The sequence below is a fragment of the Lissotriton helveticus genome, chromosome 1_1 (assembly GCF_964261635.1).
Source record: "Lissotriton helveticus chromosome 1_1, aLisHel1.1, whole genome shotgun sequence".
NCBI classification, from domain to species: Eukaryota; Metazoa; Chordata; class Amphibia; order Caudata; family Salamandridae; genus Lissotriton; species Lissotriton helveticus.
The window spans coordinates 392,943,431-392,958,891 of NC_136057.1; the positions used below are offsets into that span (position 1 = coordinate 392,943,431).

At 46.5% G+C, this 15,461-nt stretch overlaps 1 protein-coding gene across 1 annotated transcript in view; it reads left to right on the plus strand.

Annotated features, from left to right (window-relative positions):
- Positions 1-1,027: 1,027 nt before the first annotated feature.
- The window catches only part of TEAD4 (TEA domain transcription factor 4), a 479,147-nt gene continuing 464,713 nt past the window's right edge, over positions 1,028-15,461 (plus strand). The window contains exons 1-2 of the mRNA XM_078647400.1: positions 1,028-1,994; positions 13,458-13,709. Of these exons, the coding sequence (XP_078503526.1) occupies positions 1,028-1,994; positions 13,458-13,709 (1,219 nt within the window). The remainder of the gene's footprint in view (positions 1,995-13,457; positions 13,710-15,461) is intronic.

Here is a 15,461-nt window from a genome sequence, read left to right on the forward strand (position 1 = left end):
TCAACGTTGCTGAGGTATGGGGAGGGGGGAGTTGGGGACGACCTGGGGGAATGTTGGTTGATGGGGGGGTAGGGGGATGGAGGGGGGATTGGGGGCTGAGGCATGGAGGGGAGGGAGTTGTTTTTCACATGGTTGTCTCGAATGATGCTGTTGGGGAGCCCAAGCCCAATGCGCTCATTGCTACATACACTATTGCGTCTACGCTTAGATGGGGGCTGAAAACATTGCGCAGAAACCTACTAGAGCCTTGATGAAAGTAATGAGTTGGAACGTGAGGGGTATGCTTGACAAGATTAAGAGAAGTGCTGTGCTAAGGCTGGGGAAGAGAGAGAAGGTAGATGTCCTACTGTTACAAGAAACACACTTACTAGGAAACAAAGCGTTGGGCCTACAGCGATACGGCTATGACCAGGTCTATCACGCAGGTTTTGTGAGAGGGTCTCGGGGGGTGGCGATCTTGATGCATCGCAGATTGTCATACACTCACACGAGACAGTGGACGGACCCACATGGTCGATATGTTTTCATACAGGGGATGGTGGGTACGGAGTCGGTAATAATCGGGAGTGTATACGCCCCGCCCCCACTGCAGTGGGCACTGATTGAGAAACTGTTCGCAATATGGGCTGAGATTCCAGAGGGACTGGCAGTGATCGGGGGGGATTGGAACGATGTTATGCACTGTCGACTCGATCGTCTTCGACTTAGGGGCGACCCCATAGCAGATACTCCCACTAAACTGAATGATATGGTGAGAGGCATGGACTGGGTGGACACATGGCGATACCTCCACCCACATGAACGAGAATATTCCTATGTCTCAGCGGTCCACAACTCGTTTTTGAGACTTGACTATGTTTTTGTCCCAACCGCTGTTGTGAATAGGGTTGTTTCGGCATCCATCCTGCCGCGTGGACTGTTGGATCATTTCCCAATAGTAATAGAAGTCCCTTTAGACAAAGGGAGACAGCCGTTTCGATGGCACCTCCCCACTTGGAACCTGCAACAGGAGGCCTACCAACATCATATGGAGGTGGCCATTGCTCGCTACTGGGAAGAGAATCTAGGCACCGTGTCCGACATACGGATGGCCTGGGAAGCCCTGAAGCCCACACTTCGTGGGGTAGATATAGCCTGGTGTGCAGCAGCGCGCCGAAAGCGGAAAGAAGAGCTAGTGAAGGCTGCAGCGACAGTGAAACAGCTGGAGACTCAGTACGGGGTAGCGAGTCACCAAGAGGGAGTAGGGCAGCTATTATTGGCGCAGCAATCATATGCGGCTTTAATGTTAGACGAGGCTCGGCAGGTCTGGCTGGCGACGAGAAGTAGAATATATCAATGGGGCGACAAATCCAGTACAATGCTCCATAGGCTCTGTCAGAAAGTGTTTCGGACACAGGAGTTGCCGGGTCTCAAAGATGATACTGGAGCCTCCATTTCAGCCTCGAGGGAGCTGGCGGATAGCTTCGCTCGCTACCTTGCGGCCCAATATGCCCCACAGGATTCCCTCCCGGCGCTGGACGTTGACAAATTTATAACTAATCTCCCGCCCCGTGCGCTCCCAGATGACGTGCGAGAACGCCTCGAGGCCCCGCTGTCGGCTGAGGAACTAGGTACAGCCCTGGGGGAGCTCAATACCGGCAAGGCCCCAGGGCCCAACGGATTTCCAAATGAGTTCTTCAAACGTTATCATCTCCAGCTGGGGCTTCATTACAAGGCTGCCCTGGAGGCGGCGAGGAAAGAGGGCCTTCTGCCAGCGGACTGGAGGCATGCAGAAATAGTGGTGCTCTGCAAACCCGGTCGGCCCCCGGACCGCCATGAGTCCTATCAACCGATCTCCCTTTTAAATATCGAGGCCAAAATACTGGCCAAGGCGCTTGCGAACCGATTACTCCTATATAACACAGAACTGATCCACCCGGATCAGGCCGGATTTATGCCCCACAGAGCGACAAGACACAACATTAGACGCGCGCACGTGGCAGTAGAGGCGATGAGTAAGACTGGGGACCAGGCGGCGCTGTTACTGGCAGACATTGACAGAGCCTTCGACTCTTTGAGCTGGACCTATCTGTTCGCACTCCTTCCACGTCTCAATCTAGGGCCGCACTTTATGTCCTATATTCGGCTATTATATACTGATCTGTCGGCCTCCGTGAGGATAGCGGGCAAGACGTCGGCGGCCTTTCCAATAGGGCGAGGCACCAGACAGGGGTGCCCCCTCCCGCCATACCTATTTGCCCTAGCTATGGAACCGTTAGCTGCATGGGTCCGGATAGATGCGCAGCTGAGGGGATTTGAATGGGAGGCAGGACCCTCGGACAGAATCGCATTATAGGCGGATGACGTCCTGTTCTTTCTTACAAATGTGAATCGGTCTGGGCCACGGGTCCTAGAAATAATGAGAATCTTTGGGGAAATATCGGGACTGTACCTTAACCCGCGGAAATCCACACTTTGGATGCTACGTACACACTTTGAGATCGGGCCGTGGGCCTCGATACTACAAAGGGCGGCTAGGGGTCTTAAGTACCTGGAGGTGTTTTTGACGACCTTGCCGGCTTTTGCGTGGGAGCGTAATATAGTCCCGGTGTGGGATAAGGTACAACCGGAGATGAAATGCTGGTCCCGCATGCCACTCAATATCTATGGCAGGTCCGCAATATTTAAGATGGTTGCCCGCATGCTATACCAATTGCAGAATCACCCATACCCGATCCCAACGCAATGGTTTCGACAAGTCAACTCCGCTCTAGGACAGTTTTTATGGGCCGGGGGTGCGTCGCGAGTGGCCCTACGAACCTGTTTTCTGTCCACATATTGTGGGGGATTGGCGACATCAGATATATTGTCATATTACCAAGCATCACATCTTGTAGTCTTGAATGACTGGTGGTACAGTGACAGGGGGGACCTGGCATACGCCCTTGAAAGGTACCTGATGGAACCCGACACCCTACACACTATTCTATACTCGGCGCGGCTGAGAAAGGGACTGCCTAAAGCAACACAGGTAGTCTTTCAGCTTTGGCGACAATCACTACGTCGTATGGGATGGTGGGGGAAACTAATGAGGGAGAACCCACTCTGGCACATTGGGCAGTTACCGGCACTGATGTCGCTGCGGGGCTTCGGAGGTTGGGACTCGATAGGAATTTCTGCATTAGGCCATGTCCTGAAGGGCACCACGCTTAAATCTTTTCAAGAACTTAGCAAAGAATTTGATATGCCCCGCACACAGTTCTTTAGATATTTACAGTTAAGACACGCCCTTGCACCCACACTCGCGGGATTAGACACCTTGCCTGACTTTAGCCCGATAGACGCGAAGGTGTTTATGGGGGACCTAGAGGAAAAGAAAATATCCCGTATCTATCAGACACTAGTTACACATTGCTCTTCTGATCTGCAGCCGCTCAGGGATCGCTGGGTGAGAGATGTGGGGGAGCTGGAGGAAGAGGATTGGCGGGAGGCTCTCGAATCCCCCAGGGGAGCGGCTATAGCCGTACGCCTACGCCTAATACAGTTTAAGTACTTACATCGTGCTTATTATACCAGAGAGAGACTGTGGAGGGCTGGTCTGATTGAGTCTCCGGCGTGCGTGCGATGTGGCCATGAACTCGGTGACCTCCTACACACAGTGTGGGACTGTAGTGGCCTGGTGAGATGTTGGACTGGTGTGTGGGATCGTCTGTCATAGGTGCTGGGATGGGACCTCCCCCGTACCTCGAAATTCGGCCTACTTCTCGTGCTGGAAGGGGTGGGAGGCACTGTCTATGAAAGGCACCTGCTCCTACTGGGCCTTACAATAGCAAAAAGAGATGTGGCGCAGGCCTGGAAAGACCCCAGGGCTCCCAAGGTGATTGGGTGGAAGAAAGGACTTGACTTTTGCATGGGACTGGAACGGCCGGTGTTCGAGGCCAGAGGCTGTCCCAAAAAACACTATAAAATATGGAAAAGGTGGGCGGACTACAGGGGCCTGTGGCTGGAGCCTCCAGCACCAACGGGAGGCGTGGAGGGGCAGATGTGATGGGCATGTAGAGGCAAAGATGCATACACTGATTTACATATGTTTAATCTGTGCAGTATCGGAGAGACGTTGTGCAAGGGGAGAGAGGGGGAGGGAAGGGTTAGGGAAGTTGGGGAAAGGGGCAGGGGGTTGAAGGGACAATTTTCTTAACGTCAAATGAATCGCTGATTATGATGTACTGCAATTGTTACAGCTCCTCCGGGGTACGGAGTGCTGTGTCTTATATGCGATTTCTCAATAAAAAAGAGTTTTGAAAAAAAAATAATTGTCAATTGTCATCCACCATTTTATGACAATTAATTTTTCATTGTTACAATGCGTAAATAGGGGTTTCACTTGCAATATATATGTATATGTATATGTTTACATCTATTTACATATTCACATATATATATTATATCACAAGTTGCCCTCCTGGTTCGGGAAGCACTCTAGGAACAACAATGCCACGCACGCTCAACAGTTCAGAAGTCGCAGCCTGACGCGTTTCGCTTGTTTGCTTTTTCAAAGGCCGTTCTCTTCTTTCACTTGGCAATGCGCGTCCCAATTAAATACGAAGATGCCATCTGCTGATAGGCTGCAAGTTCCCACTGGATTGTGGTATTTGTAGTGAGTCGCTAATTTACCCTTGATGGGTGCCAGGTTCAGAAGATCCATGATGCCTGCCCTGGAGTGGCCCCCTGAGGTGGAGCAATGTATCGGCATCGGTCCTCCCGTAATGAGCTGGGCGATTTCCCAACTCGTCAGCCCGCTCAGATATCAGGGGTGGCGCTTCCCTTGCGGCAAGGCATGCCGCGTTATAGATTAAAGCTCACAGGTTGCCCCCCACGTTTGGGGAGCACTCTAGGAACAACAATGCCATGTAGACTCAACAGTTCAGAAGTCGCGGCCTGACACGTTTCACTTGTCTGCTTTTTCTAAGGCCGTTCTCTTCTTTCACTCGGCAATGCGCGTCCCACTTAAATTCAAAGATGCTGTCTGCTGATAGGCTGTAAGTTCCCACTGGATTGTGGTATTCGTAGTGAGTCACTAATTTACCCTCGATGGGTGCCAGGTTCAGAAGATCCCTGATGCTTGCCCTGGATGGGCCCACTGAGCTGGAGAGTCAATGTATCAGCGCCGGTCCTCCCGAAATGAGCTGGGCGATTTCCCAACTCATCGGCCCGTTCAGATATCAGTGGTGGTGCGTCCCCTGCGGCAAGGCATGCCGTGTTGTAGATTAAAGCTCACAGGTTGCCCTCCAGGTTCGGGGAGCACTCTAGGAACAACAATGCCATGCAGACTCAACAGTTCAAAAATTGCGGCCTGACACGTTTTGCTTGTTTGCTTTTTCTAAGGCCGTTCTCTTCTTTCACTCGGCAATGCACGTCCCAATTAAATACAAAGATGCCGTCTGAGGATAGGCTGTAAGTTCCCACTGGATTGTGGTATTCATAGTGAGTCGCTAATTTACCCTTGATGGGTGCCAGGTTCAGAAGATCCCTGATGGCTGCCCTGGATGTGCCCCCTGAGCTAGAGAGTCAATGTATCGGCGTTAGTCATCTCGAAATGAGCTGGGCGACTTCCCAACTCATCGGCCTGCTCAGATATCAGCGGGGTTGCTCCCCTGCGGAAAGGCATGCCGTGTTGTAGATTAAAGCTCACAGGTTGCCCTCCAGGTTTGGGGAACACTCTAGGAACAATGCCATGCAGACTCAACAGTTCAGAAGTCGCAGCCTGACGCATTTCGCTTGTTTCCTTTTTCAAAGGCCGTTCTCTTCTTTAACTGGGAAATGCATGTCCCACTTAAATACAAAGATGCTATCTGCTGATAGGGTGCAAGTTCCCGCTGGATTGTGGTATTCGTAGTGAGTCGCTAATTTACCCTTGATGGGTGCTAGGTTCAGAAGATCCCTGATGCCTGCCCTGGATGGGCCCCCTGAGCTGGAGAGTCAATGTATCAGCCTCGGTCCTCCGGAAATGAGCTGGGTGATTTCCCAACACGTCGGCCCACTAAGATATCAGCGGTTGTGCTTCCCCTGCGGCAAGGCATGACGCGTTGTAGATTAAAGCTCACAGGTTGCCCTCCAGGTTCGGGGAGCAATCTAGGAACAACAATGCCATGGAGACTCAACAGTTCATAGGTCACTGCCTGACGCGTTTCGCTTGTTTGCTTTTCCAAAGGACGTTCTCTTCTTTCACTCTGCAATGTGCGTCCCACTTAAATACAAAGATACCATCAGCTGATAGGCTGCATGTTACCACTGGACTGTGGTATTCGTAGTGGGTCGCTATATATATTTATATATATATATATAAATATATGAATTCCCTTATCGACCCCTAAACACACCAACCCCTAAACCCCAAAAGTACCTTAACCACCCAATACCCTACCCTTCCTTTAAACCCCCTTACTACCCAATACCCTTGCCCACTCCTAAATCTTAAAACACCCTTACCACCTAATACCCCTACCCATTCAAACCCTAAAAATACCCTTACAACCCAATACCCTTACCCACCACTAAACCCTAACAATACCATTCCATCAAATACCCTTACCCACCCTAAAGCCCTAAAAACACCATTACCACCATCAATATTCCTACCCACCCCATAACCCTAAAAATTCCCTCACCACCCAAACCCTTAACCACCACTAAACCCTAAAAAGACCTTTACCACCCAATGCTCTTACCCACCACTAAACCCTAAAAACACTTTTACCACCCAATATCCTTACCCACCCCAAATCCTAAAAACCCTCTTACCATCCAACTCTTACCCATTCCTAAACCCTAAAAATGTCCTTACTCTAACCCCTCATATATATGAATAAAACACATTTTCCTGATATATACATACATACTTATCATTTCCTTGGAAAGGCATGTATGGTAAAGGGATATCCGTGGTAAAGACCTGCGTGGTAAAGGCATTGCATAGTAAAGGATGCATGGAAAAGGCACAGCTTGGTAAATGCCATGTTGTAAAGACTGTTTCTCCTGGGAAGGCACAAATGAGTATGCACAGTCAGCCACAGTCCTGATCGGCCAGTTTGTAGCACACCTGCCTCCTTGAGAAGGCGGTAGGGCAGGTGGAAGCACAACCGTAAACCTCTGACACCGACTGCAGTGAGACTAACAGCCCTTTCAACGCGTGGTCTTCCATGCCATCCTCTGCTGAGAAGCTGTCCTTAAGCAGCAGCGGTGACATAGAGAGTCATTGCACTGCCTCTGCATGGTGGGATGGTCCTGTTTTATGGAACCAGCTTTACTAATGCTACTCATATCAGTTTGTTTGGTGCTTCAAAATGGGTCAGGATGAAGTCACAGAAGTTAAAGAGCAAATACCGAAATCTCAAAACGTTTCACATGCCTCATAACTTACCTGGTGCTTCAAAATGTAAAGTGCTCCAGTGCCCATGCAGCTAAGTCTGCACTATATTAATATGTTAAATAAATATATAAATGAATATAAATGATTCATTTGTTAATTACCAGATGCTAGAGGTAAGAAGGTTGGGCAGTGTGGAGCCAGGCAATGCAGGTGCTCCACTTCCCGTTCCTTCTGCTTGAAACACTTATTGTCTTAAAATAATGAATGTAATAATTTAGGATTTTACAAGGGGGAATGAGGGAAATGAAAGAATAGGGCTAAGAGGAGCGAGGATGGGAACCTTCTAGCATGAATCACTCTTTGTTTATTCTTAATTTACGAATTATAGGATTGTAAAGCAAAGGAGAGACAGAGTGTGTTACCCGTTGTATGAAACAGCGAGTATTTTTTTAAGTGTCTCGTTTGTTAATTTATTGTGAATGGGAACGGTGAAGTGGTGGGGGGACAAGGGGCACCACTGGTTCCTGTTCTAAGGAACCTTTGTGAGTTCACCCCTCCTTTGTAATGCTCAGTTAAGTCATCCAAATAATCGCCTGGTTGTCTGTGCATATGTAGTATGGCACAAGGTAACAGGAGACAGGCAACACAACCTAGTTCAGATAAGGCATTACCGCTGTCAGAGCTCTGTGTGTGAAACATGATTTCCCACACAATGCATATTATAGAATGGGACGTTCAAGCATCTTTGTATCTTTCTATAACTCAGTAGAATGACCAGAGTGTTAAAAAACTCAAGAAGGAGGGTCAGGGCTAAAAATCCTGCACCAGTCAAGATACCCTATCTAGGCAATATTTATCGTTTCATAGATTGGTGTAAACGGCCTGAGACATGATCTCCATATGTCCTAAAGAAATGGCACGCATGCCACTGGGACAAATTGAACAAAGGGTGGCCCAGCACTCAAGCAAGTAAATTATGTGTGAGTGGAGCTTACTTATTATCCAAAATACAACAGGAATGCACAAAAAATCAAGATCTTCCCAATTAGAAAAACACTGATAGATTTTGATTGTAGATAAGTAAATTCTTTATTCTTTTTGCATTGACAAATTCTTAAAATTCAAAATTGCTGACACGTTTCGTCTTAATTCAGACTTCTTCAGGGCTTTGCTGTAGTCAAAAAAACTTTTCTTGACATAGAATTCCTCAAGTGCGATCAGATGAAATAGCAAGTAAAGTTGATTATGAAACAAATCACACAAAGTATGAATGTCAAGATTTTATTTATTTATTTATTTATTTATTTTATAGCATTTGTAAGGCGCGCAGCTACCCACAAAGGGTTTCCCGGCGCCAGGAACGCAAAGCACTCAGATATCACTGGGGAGAGAAAGGACAAAGCAATTATTTATTAAAAAGCCACGTTTTTATGCTCTTTCTAAAATTCACATAGCTTTCCTCCTTGCGAATGTGAAAGGGCAGTGTGTTCCACAGCACTGGCCCCAGGTAGGAGAAAGATCTCCCGCCTATTCTGGCTCTTTTAAACCTTGGTACTGCAAAGTTTGCCGCTGTACCTGAACGCAGGTTACGGTTTGGGAGGTAGGGCTTAGCAAGGGCCTGAAGATATTTGGGGGCAGTGCCGGCTTTGATTTTGAATAAGTAGCTCAAGGCTTTGAAACGAATATGGTTCTCGACCTTAAGCCAATGCAGATCCTTGAGATGTTGGGTGATCCTAGCAGATCTGGGGATTTTACAAAGCAGTCTAACCGCAGCGTTCTGCACTAGTTGCAGACGCTTTATCACTGTCTTATTTGAGCCCAGGTATAAGATGTTACCGTAATCAAGCCGAGATGTCACTAAGGCATTGATCACGGTCTTCTGGGTAGTAGGTGGCAGCATCCAGATGATTTTGCGTAACCATTTGATAATGGTGAAGCATATACCTGCCACTTTGTTTGCTTGCTGGGACATAGATAAACAGTCATCCATGGTGACCCCAAGGTTTCTAACCTGCGAGGCTGGAAATGGAAGTTTACCCAATGATGGTGGCCAATGGGAATCATTCCAGAGATCTTTGCTATTTCCTAACAGGAGTACCTCTGTTTTATCTCCATTTAGTTTAAGTTGGTTGTCTGACATCCAGCAAAAAATTTCTTGGAGGCCTACTTTTAATGCAGATGGGGTAGACATGTCAGATTTGGAGAGTGAGAATAGGATTTGTGAATCATCTGCATAAGTCATTAAACTTAAGCCAACATTTTCTACAAGATTGGCCAGTGGACGTAGATATAAATTAAAAAGCAGAGGGCTCAAAATTGATCCTTGTGGCACTCCATGAGGAGAATGGAATACCTCAGAGCAAGCCTCCGAAGAGGAGATCTGGAAAGTACGGAGGGAAAGGTAGGATCTAATCCATTCCAGAGCTTTGCCTTCGACACCATTCTCCCCCAGCCTGTCCAGCAGTATGGAGTGAGAAATGGTGTCGAAAGCCGCACTGAGATCTAACAAGACCAGTGCTACTGTTTGGCCGTCGTCCATGAGCTCCCTGATCCTTTCTGTGACCCCAAGCAGGGCCGTCTCAGTAGAAAAACCACTCCTAAACCCCGATTGAGACGAATGTAGGAGATTATTGTTTTCTACGTAGGTTGAGAGTGCCTTATGGATATGCCTCTCTAGGATCTTGGAAAAGGCGGGTAGCAACGAAATTGGGCGATAATTGGCCAATATCATCGGGTCTGCGCCTGGTTTTTTAAGTAGGGGGCTGACCATAGCATGTTTCCATAGAGCAGGAACTATGGCTTGCTCTATGGATGCGTTCAGTATTTCTGCTATGGGAGTTAAGGCAGTATCCTCTAATTTGTTTACGATACTGACAGGAATAGGGTCACGTGGGGAGCCTGATTTGATTGATTTAAGTAATTCCTTCAGTATATCTAATTTAATAGGAGGCCAGGCTTCAAGATGACAATTTACTCTAGGGACTGGAGTGGTGTTTCTTTGCTTGTCTGTTGACTTGTTTGCATTTTTAATATTAGTGACGATGTTCTCAATCTTATTCGTAAAGAAAGAGGCCAAATCCTGGCATTGCTGGGTATTAAGAGGGGTAGGTTCTGCTCTAGCGTTCTCCCCGGCTAACTCTTTTACCGTGTTAAAGAGAGTCTGGGATTTGTTTACGGCCATGTTAATTGTATCGGTAACATAACAAGCTTTGGCTTTCATGCAAGCTGAATGGTAACAATTTCTGGCCTTTCGGTAAACTTCTTTTTGGTTAAGGTCGTAGTTTTTCCGCCACTGTCTCTCTAGGTTCTTACAGCTAGATTTTTCTTTCTTCAAGGCTTCTGTGAACCAGGGAGCAGGCGGGCGATGGACTTTCCCTTTGCAACGGGCTAGAGGCAGGCAAGTATCAACGGCACCAGTTAGCCACTTTTGTGTTAGCTCTGCAATGCTATCCATATCTCCATCCAAAGTTGGATGATGTTCCTTCAAAGCATTGTTCAAGTCCTCCAGATTTAAGGATTTCCAGTTTCTTCTAAAAGATTCTGTAGGAGTCGATAATGGACCTTTTTTGGGCTCTAGCAGAATGGCAAAAGTTAGAAGAAAATGATCTGACCATAGAACAGGCGTGGTGTTAAGCCACGCAAGTTCTTTCATGCTTGATATTATAGGGTCCAGCAAATGTCCGGCTTTGTGAGTTGGACCGCTGTTTCATAGTGTCATGTCCAACACCATAAGGTCATCTATTAGATTTTTACAGGTCTTGCTTTGGGCGTCATCTAGATGAAGATTCAAATCTCCTAGTACGGTATAATTTTGGGCTTTTAGATGTTGGGGTAGGATAAAATTTGCCAAATCATCAGACCAAGATGGATTATTTACTGGTGGTCGGTAGATTAATAGTCCGGAAAAGGTGAAATTTGGACTAAGGGAAATTTTGAAAGAAGCAGCCTCGCAGTTAGGAATAGCTGCAGGTTCAAAAGTGCACACATAGTCTCTGCTGTAGATAATAGCAATACCCCCTCCTATTTGTCCTACCCTATCTCTCCTAGCTATAGCATAGCTCGGGGGAAGGGCGGTTGCAACAGCGGGGCCCGATCCATCGTGGAGCCACGTCTCAGTTAGAAATATAGCGATGGGCTTTCTGTCAGTCAATGGGTGAAAAATATCTAATTTATGCTGGGGCAGTGAACGGCAGTTTATCAAAAAGAATAAATATTCTTTTGAACTGGCTTTCTGTTGATAGGATTTAAAAACAGTCTCCTGTGGGGTAACAGGATAGGGCTGATAGTTAGTCAGGGTAAGGGTACACTCTGGGCATGTTTGTGCACCAGCTAGTAGAGGATTCAAAGTTATACAGGTGTCATGGTTAGAGGGGCGTAACGCCCTAAGTTGGTTACCTGTTAGCATATCTTTACTTAGAGGTGGGCAGAGGGTCGTGCCCTATGTCCCGGCCTGGCCCGGACGGGCACAGACAGGCTGACTCTGGCTGGACTCCGGCGAAGACGAGGCGCGTCCGCTCAAAACGCGTCCGCTAACGCGGAAGAGACCGTTTCCTTATGAAGCCGAGCCTAGAGCGCTCTCACCGCTCTATCCCGCCCCAAAATGGCCACCACGAAATTTCCTACTGCTCGGTACCTTGCCCTAAAACGGCAGGAACGAGCGTGTGTATGCTGGGGTGACTGCGTGTGGGCGACAGGTATGCTGAATGCAAATTATTGATTTTTAAAAACACAGAAAAACAAATCTTATTTACACATGCTACAAATGCTAATTTTTAAAGCTTCGCGTCAGTAACACTTCCTAAAAACAATTCCAAGTCCTCTGGCAACAGAAACGATTTTGCCTGTCCCCTCACAAGCTGTTTGGCAGAAAGATGAACACTGCCGAGTGCTTGCTAGCTCGTAAGACACTGCCTGGGGGCTCCTTATGAAGCCGAGCCTAGAGCGCTCTCACCGCTCTATCCCGCCCCAAAATGGCCGCCACGAAATTTCCTACTGCTCGGTACCTTGCCCTAAAACGGCAGGAACGAGCGTGTGTATGCTGGGGTGACTGCGTGTGGGCGACAGGTATGCTGAATGCAAATTATTGATTTTTAAAAACACAGAAAAACAAATCTTATTTACACATGCTACAAATGCTAATTTTTAAAGCTTCGCGTCAGTAACGCTTCCTAAAAACAATTCCAAGTCCTCTGGCAACAGAAACGATTTTGCCTGTCCCCTCACAAGCTGTTTGGCAGAAAGATGAACACTGCCGAGTGCTTGCTAGCTCGTAAGACACTGCCTGGGGGCTCCTTATGAAGCCGAGCCTAGAGCGCTCTCACCGCTCTATCCCGCCCCAAAATGGCCGCCACGAAATTTCCTACTGCTCGGTACCTTGCCCTAAAACGGCAGGAACGAGCGTGTGTATGCTGGGGTGACTGCGTGTGGGCGACAGGTATGCTGAATGCAAATTATTGATTTTTAAAAACACAGAAAAACAAATCTTATTTACACATGCTACAAATGCTAATTTTTAAAGCTTCGCGTCAGTAACGCTTCCTAAAAACAATTCCAAGTCCTCTGGCAACAGAAACGATTTTGCCTGTCCCCTCACAAGCTGTTTGGCAGAAAGATGAACACTGCCGAGTGCTTGCTAGCTCACTCCCCTGTAATTCAAGGAGATCGTGCTTTACTTGAATTTCTCTAACGATGGTGACATTGGATATGTATCTCCCGTGCATCCAAGGTGTTGTGAGGTTCAGAACGAAACGTGTTGGCGATTTTGAATTTTAACAATTTGTCAATTGAAAAAGAATAAACACTTTACTTACCTACAATCACAATCTATCAGTGTTTTTCTAATTTGGGAGATCTTGATTTTTTTGTGATTTCCTGTCATATTGTGCTTGTGGATAATCAGAGTGTTAAAAAGCGAGCATAAAATCCCTCTGCAGTCTCGGAGCACTTAAATAATCCGTAACCTATAGTTTGAGCACTTAAATAAAGTGGTTTACCATTAAAAACTCACAGAGGCTTCAGGCAGCAGCACCCATGCTTATTTGTCAATCTTACACATGTTGTTTGAAGTAGGATCTTGGACAAGCAGTAACCTTTCATTTTCTCTTTGAAGGTTTTGTGGCTGCTTCTCCAAGCAGAGTCTTGGAGTTTGGAGCCGGCACCATTACATCGAACGAGTGGAGTACTCCCACCTCCCCCGAGGGGAGTAACGACACAGGCAGTGAAACCTTGGATAAACCAGTGGACAATGACGCAGAAGGTGTGTGGAGCCCTGACATTGAGCAAAGTTTTCAGGAAGCATTGGCCATCTACCCACCTTGTGGGAGACGGAAAATCATCCTGTCAGATGAAGGCAAAATGTACGGTAAGGAAGGAGAATGTTTTCTGAGTGGATAAAATTGCTTTGACAGAACCCTTTGATTCTGGCTGATTTCTGTTGATTTGCTGATGTATAAAATGTACAGCATAGGCAGAGCCATGAAATCCATTGTAACATTAGAAGCAAAGGTTCACTCACCACTTCCTGTAGATCATTCATATAATAAGTGCACATTTGGTGGGTACCCTGAATATCGACCAAGAATATTGATGGGACACAATTTTGAGGGCAAAATATTGAAGAAAAAAAATATAGACTGATAAGGAAGTCTAGGTTTTCTATATTGAACTCCACCTAAATGTACGTACACAGTACATATATATTCAAGTTCATGTTAAAAATAGTAAACCTTTACTTCCCTACGTGCAGTTACCGTTTGATATTGTGGCCCTCAAAATTCTGTTCTTGATATTCTTGTACAATGATATTCAGAGGGTTGATATTCTGGCTCCATTCCTGATTATCAGCATCACCCCTAAGTGATACATTTCCATTATGACTTGTTTTATGTACATTTCTCTTGAGGATATACCCTAAAAATCTGGCATGGAATCAGGTTTTCTGGACCTACGCTGGAATTGCTTGATCTCACTTACCAAGCTTTCCTAAATCCTGCGTTTATGGAGGGCTTGAAACTTGCTCCTTTCTTGCCTTTGTGCGTGCAATGTGGCTCACCTTGATCATCATTGTCCTAAGTATCTCCCATTTAAGAAGTAGAATCACCAGTAGTTGGCTTCTTGCTATTTGATCCCTTAGCCCAGGAGTGGCATTGGTGGTAGCTGTACCAGGTAGGATATGGGCAAAGTTTGATGTGCTGCTTTATGCCCCAAGTGATAGATGGAACAATCTGCTGTTTAAATATTCAGTTTACTTTCATTCCTCCTATATTGTTCTCCTTCATGGATATAGTTATTTATCTATTTTTTTATTTACTTATTTGTTTTGGTCAGCACTCACTCAAATAATTCTCCTTTTAAGAAGGGGGACGTGGTTCACAGTTTGATGAGAATGTCATGTTGAATACGTACGTTTTCTTTTTTTCTTGAACGATTCCTGAGGGTAGGTTGCCCCATGCACCACAGTTGCATACCCATCAACTAGATCCATCTTCCTCCATGCATCTAGCAGGTGATTATTGTCTGTGTATGTATGTATGTATGTATGCATGTAGAAATAGTTATTTAGCACAAATCGGGGGGTGGGTAATTTGATCCGGCTTGCCTTGCTGTTCTAAGGGCCTGTAGCTATCCAGGAGCATTGTTTTTCTGTCTTAAGTGTGATACGGAGAAACATGAATTTTATTATTTGTGCCTCGGTGTTCCATGCAGATCTTTGAGGGAAGGTGAGATTATCGGATTTCTTTAAGCTGGGGCAGATTCTGTCTGCTTGGGTCAGTAGACTCTACAATTGCAACTGCAATCTCTTTTCTAAGAGCTTTGGTCAGACTAGCCTATAGGGCAATCAGGCACTGCCTGATGGCCTAGGCTCACAGATCAGTGTGTGGGCCGTTTTTTGAGCAATTTGTCAGCCTATTTTATGGCCAGGGTGTTTACTGTTGAATACCCTGATATTACCACAAACACTGCCTACAGCAAACACACATGCATGCAGTTTCCCATATCTTTAAAAATAATACTAATTTACCATGGGCCAGATTCACAAAGGTAGTAAAGTTACTAGTGCGGAGTCTCTGCATTCGGGGTGGAATCTCTGCATGGCACACTGCAGAGAGAGTGT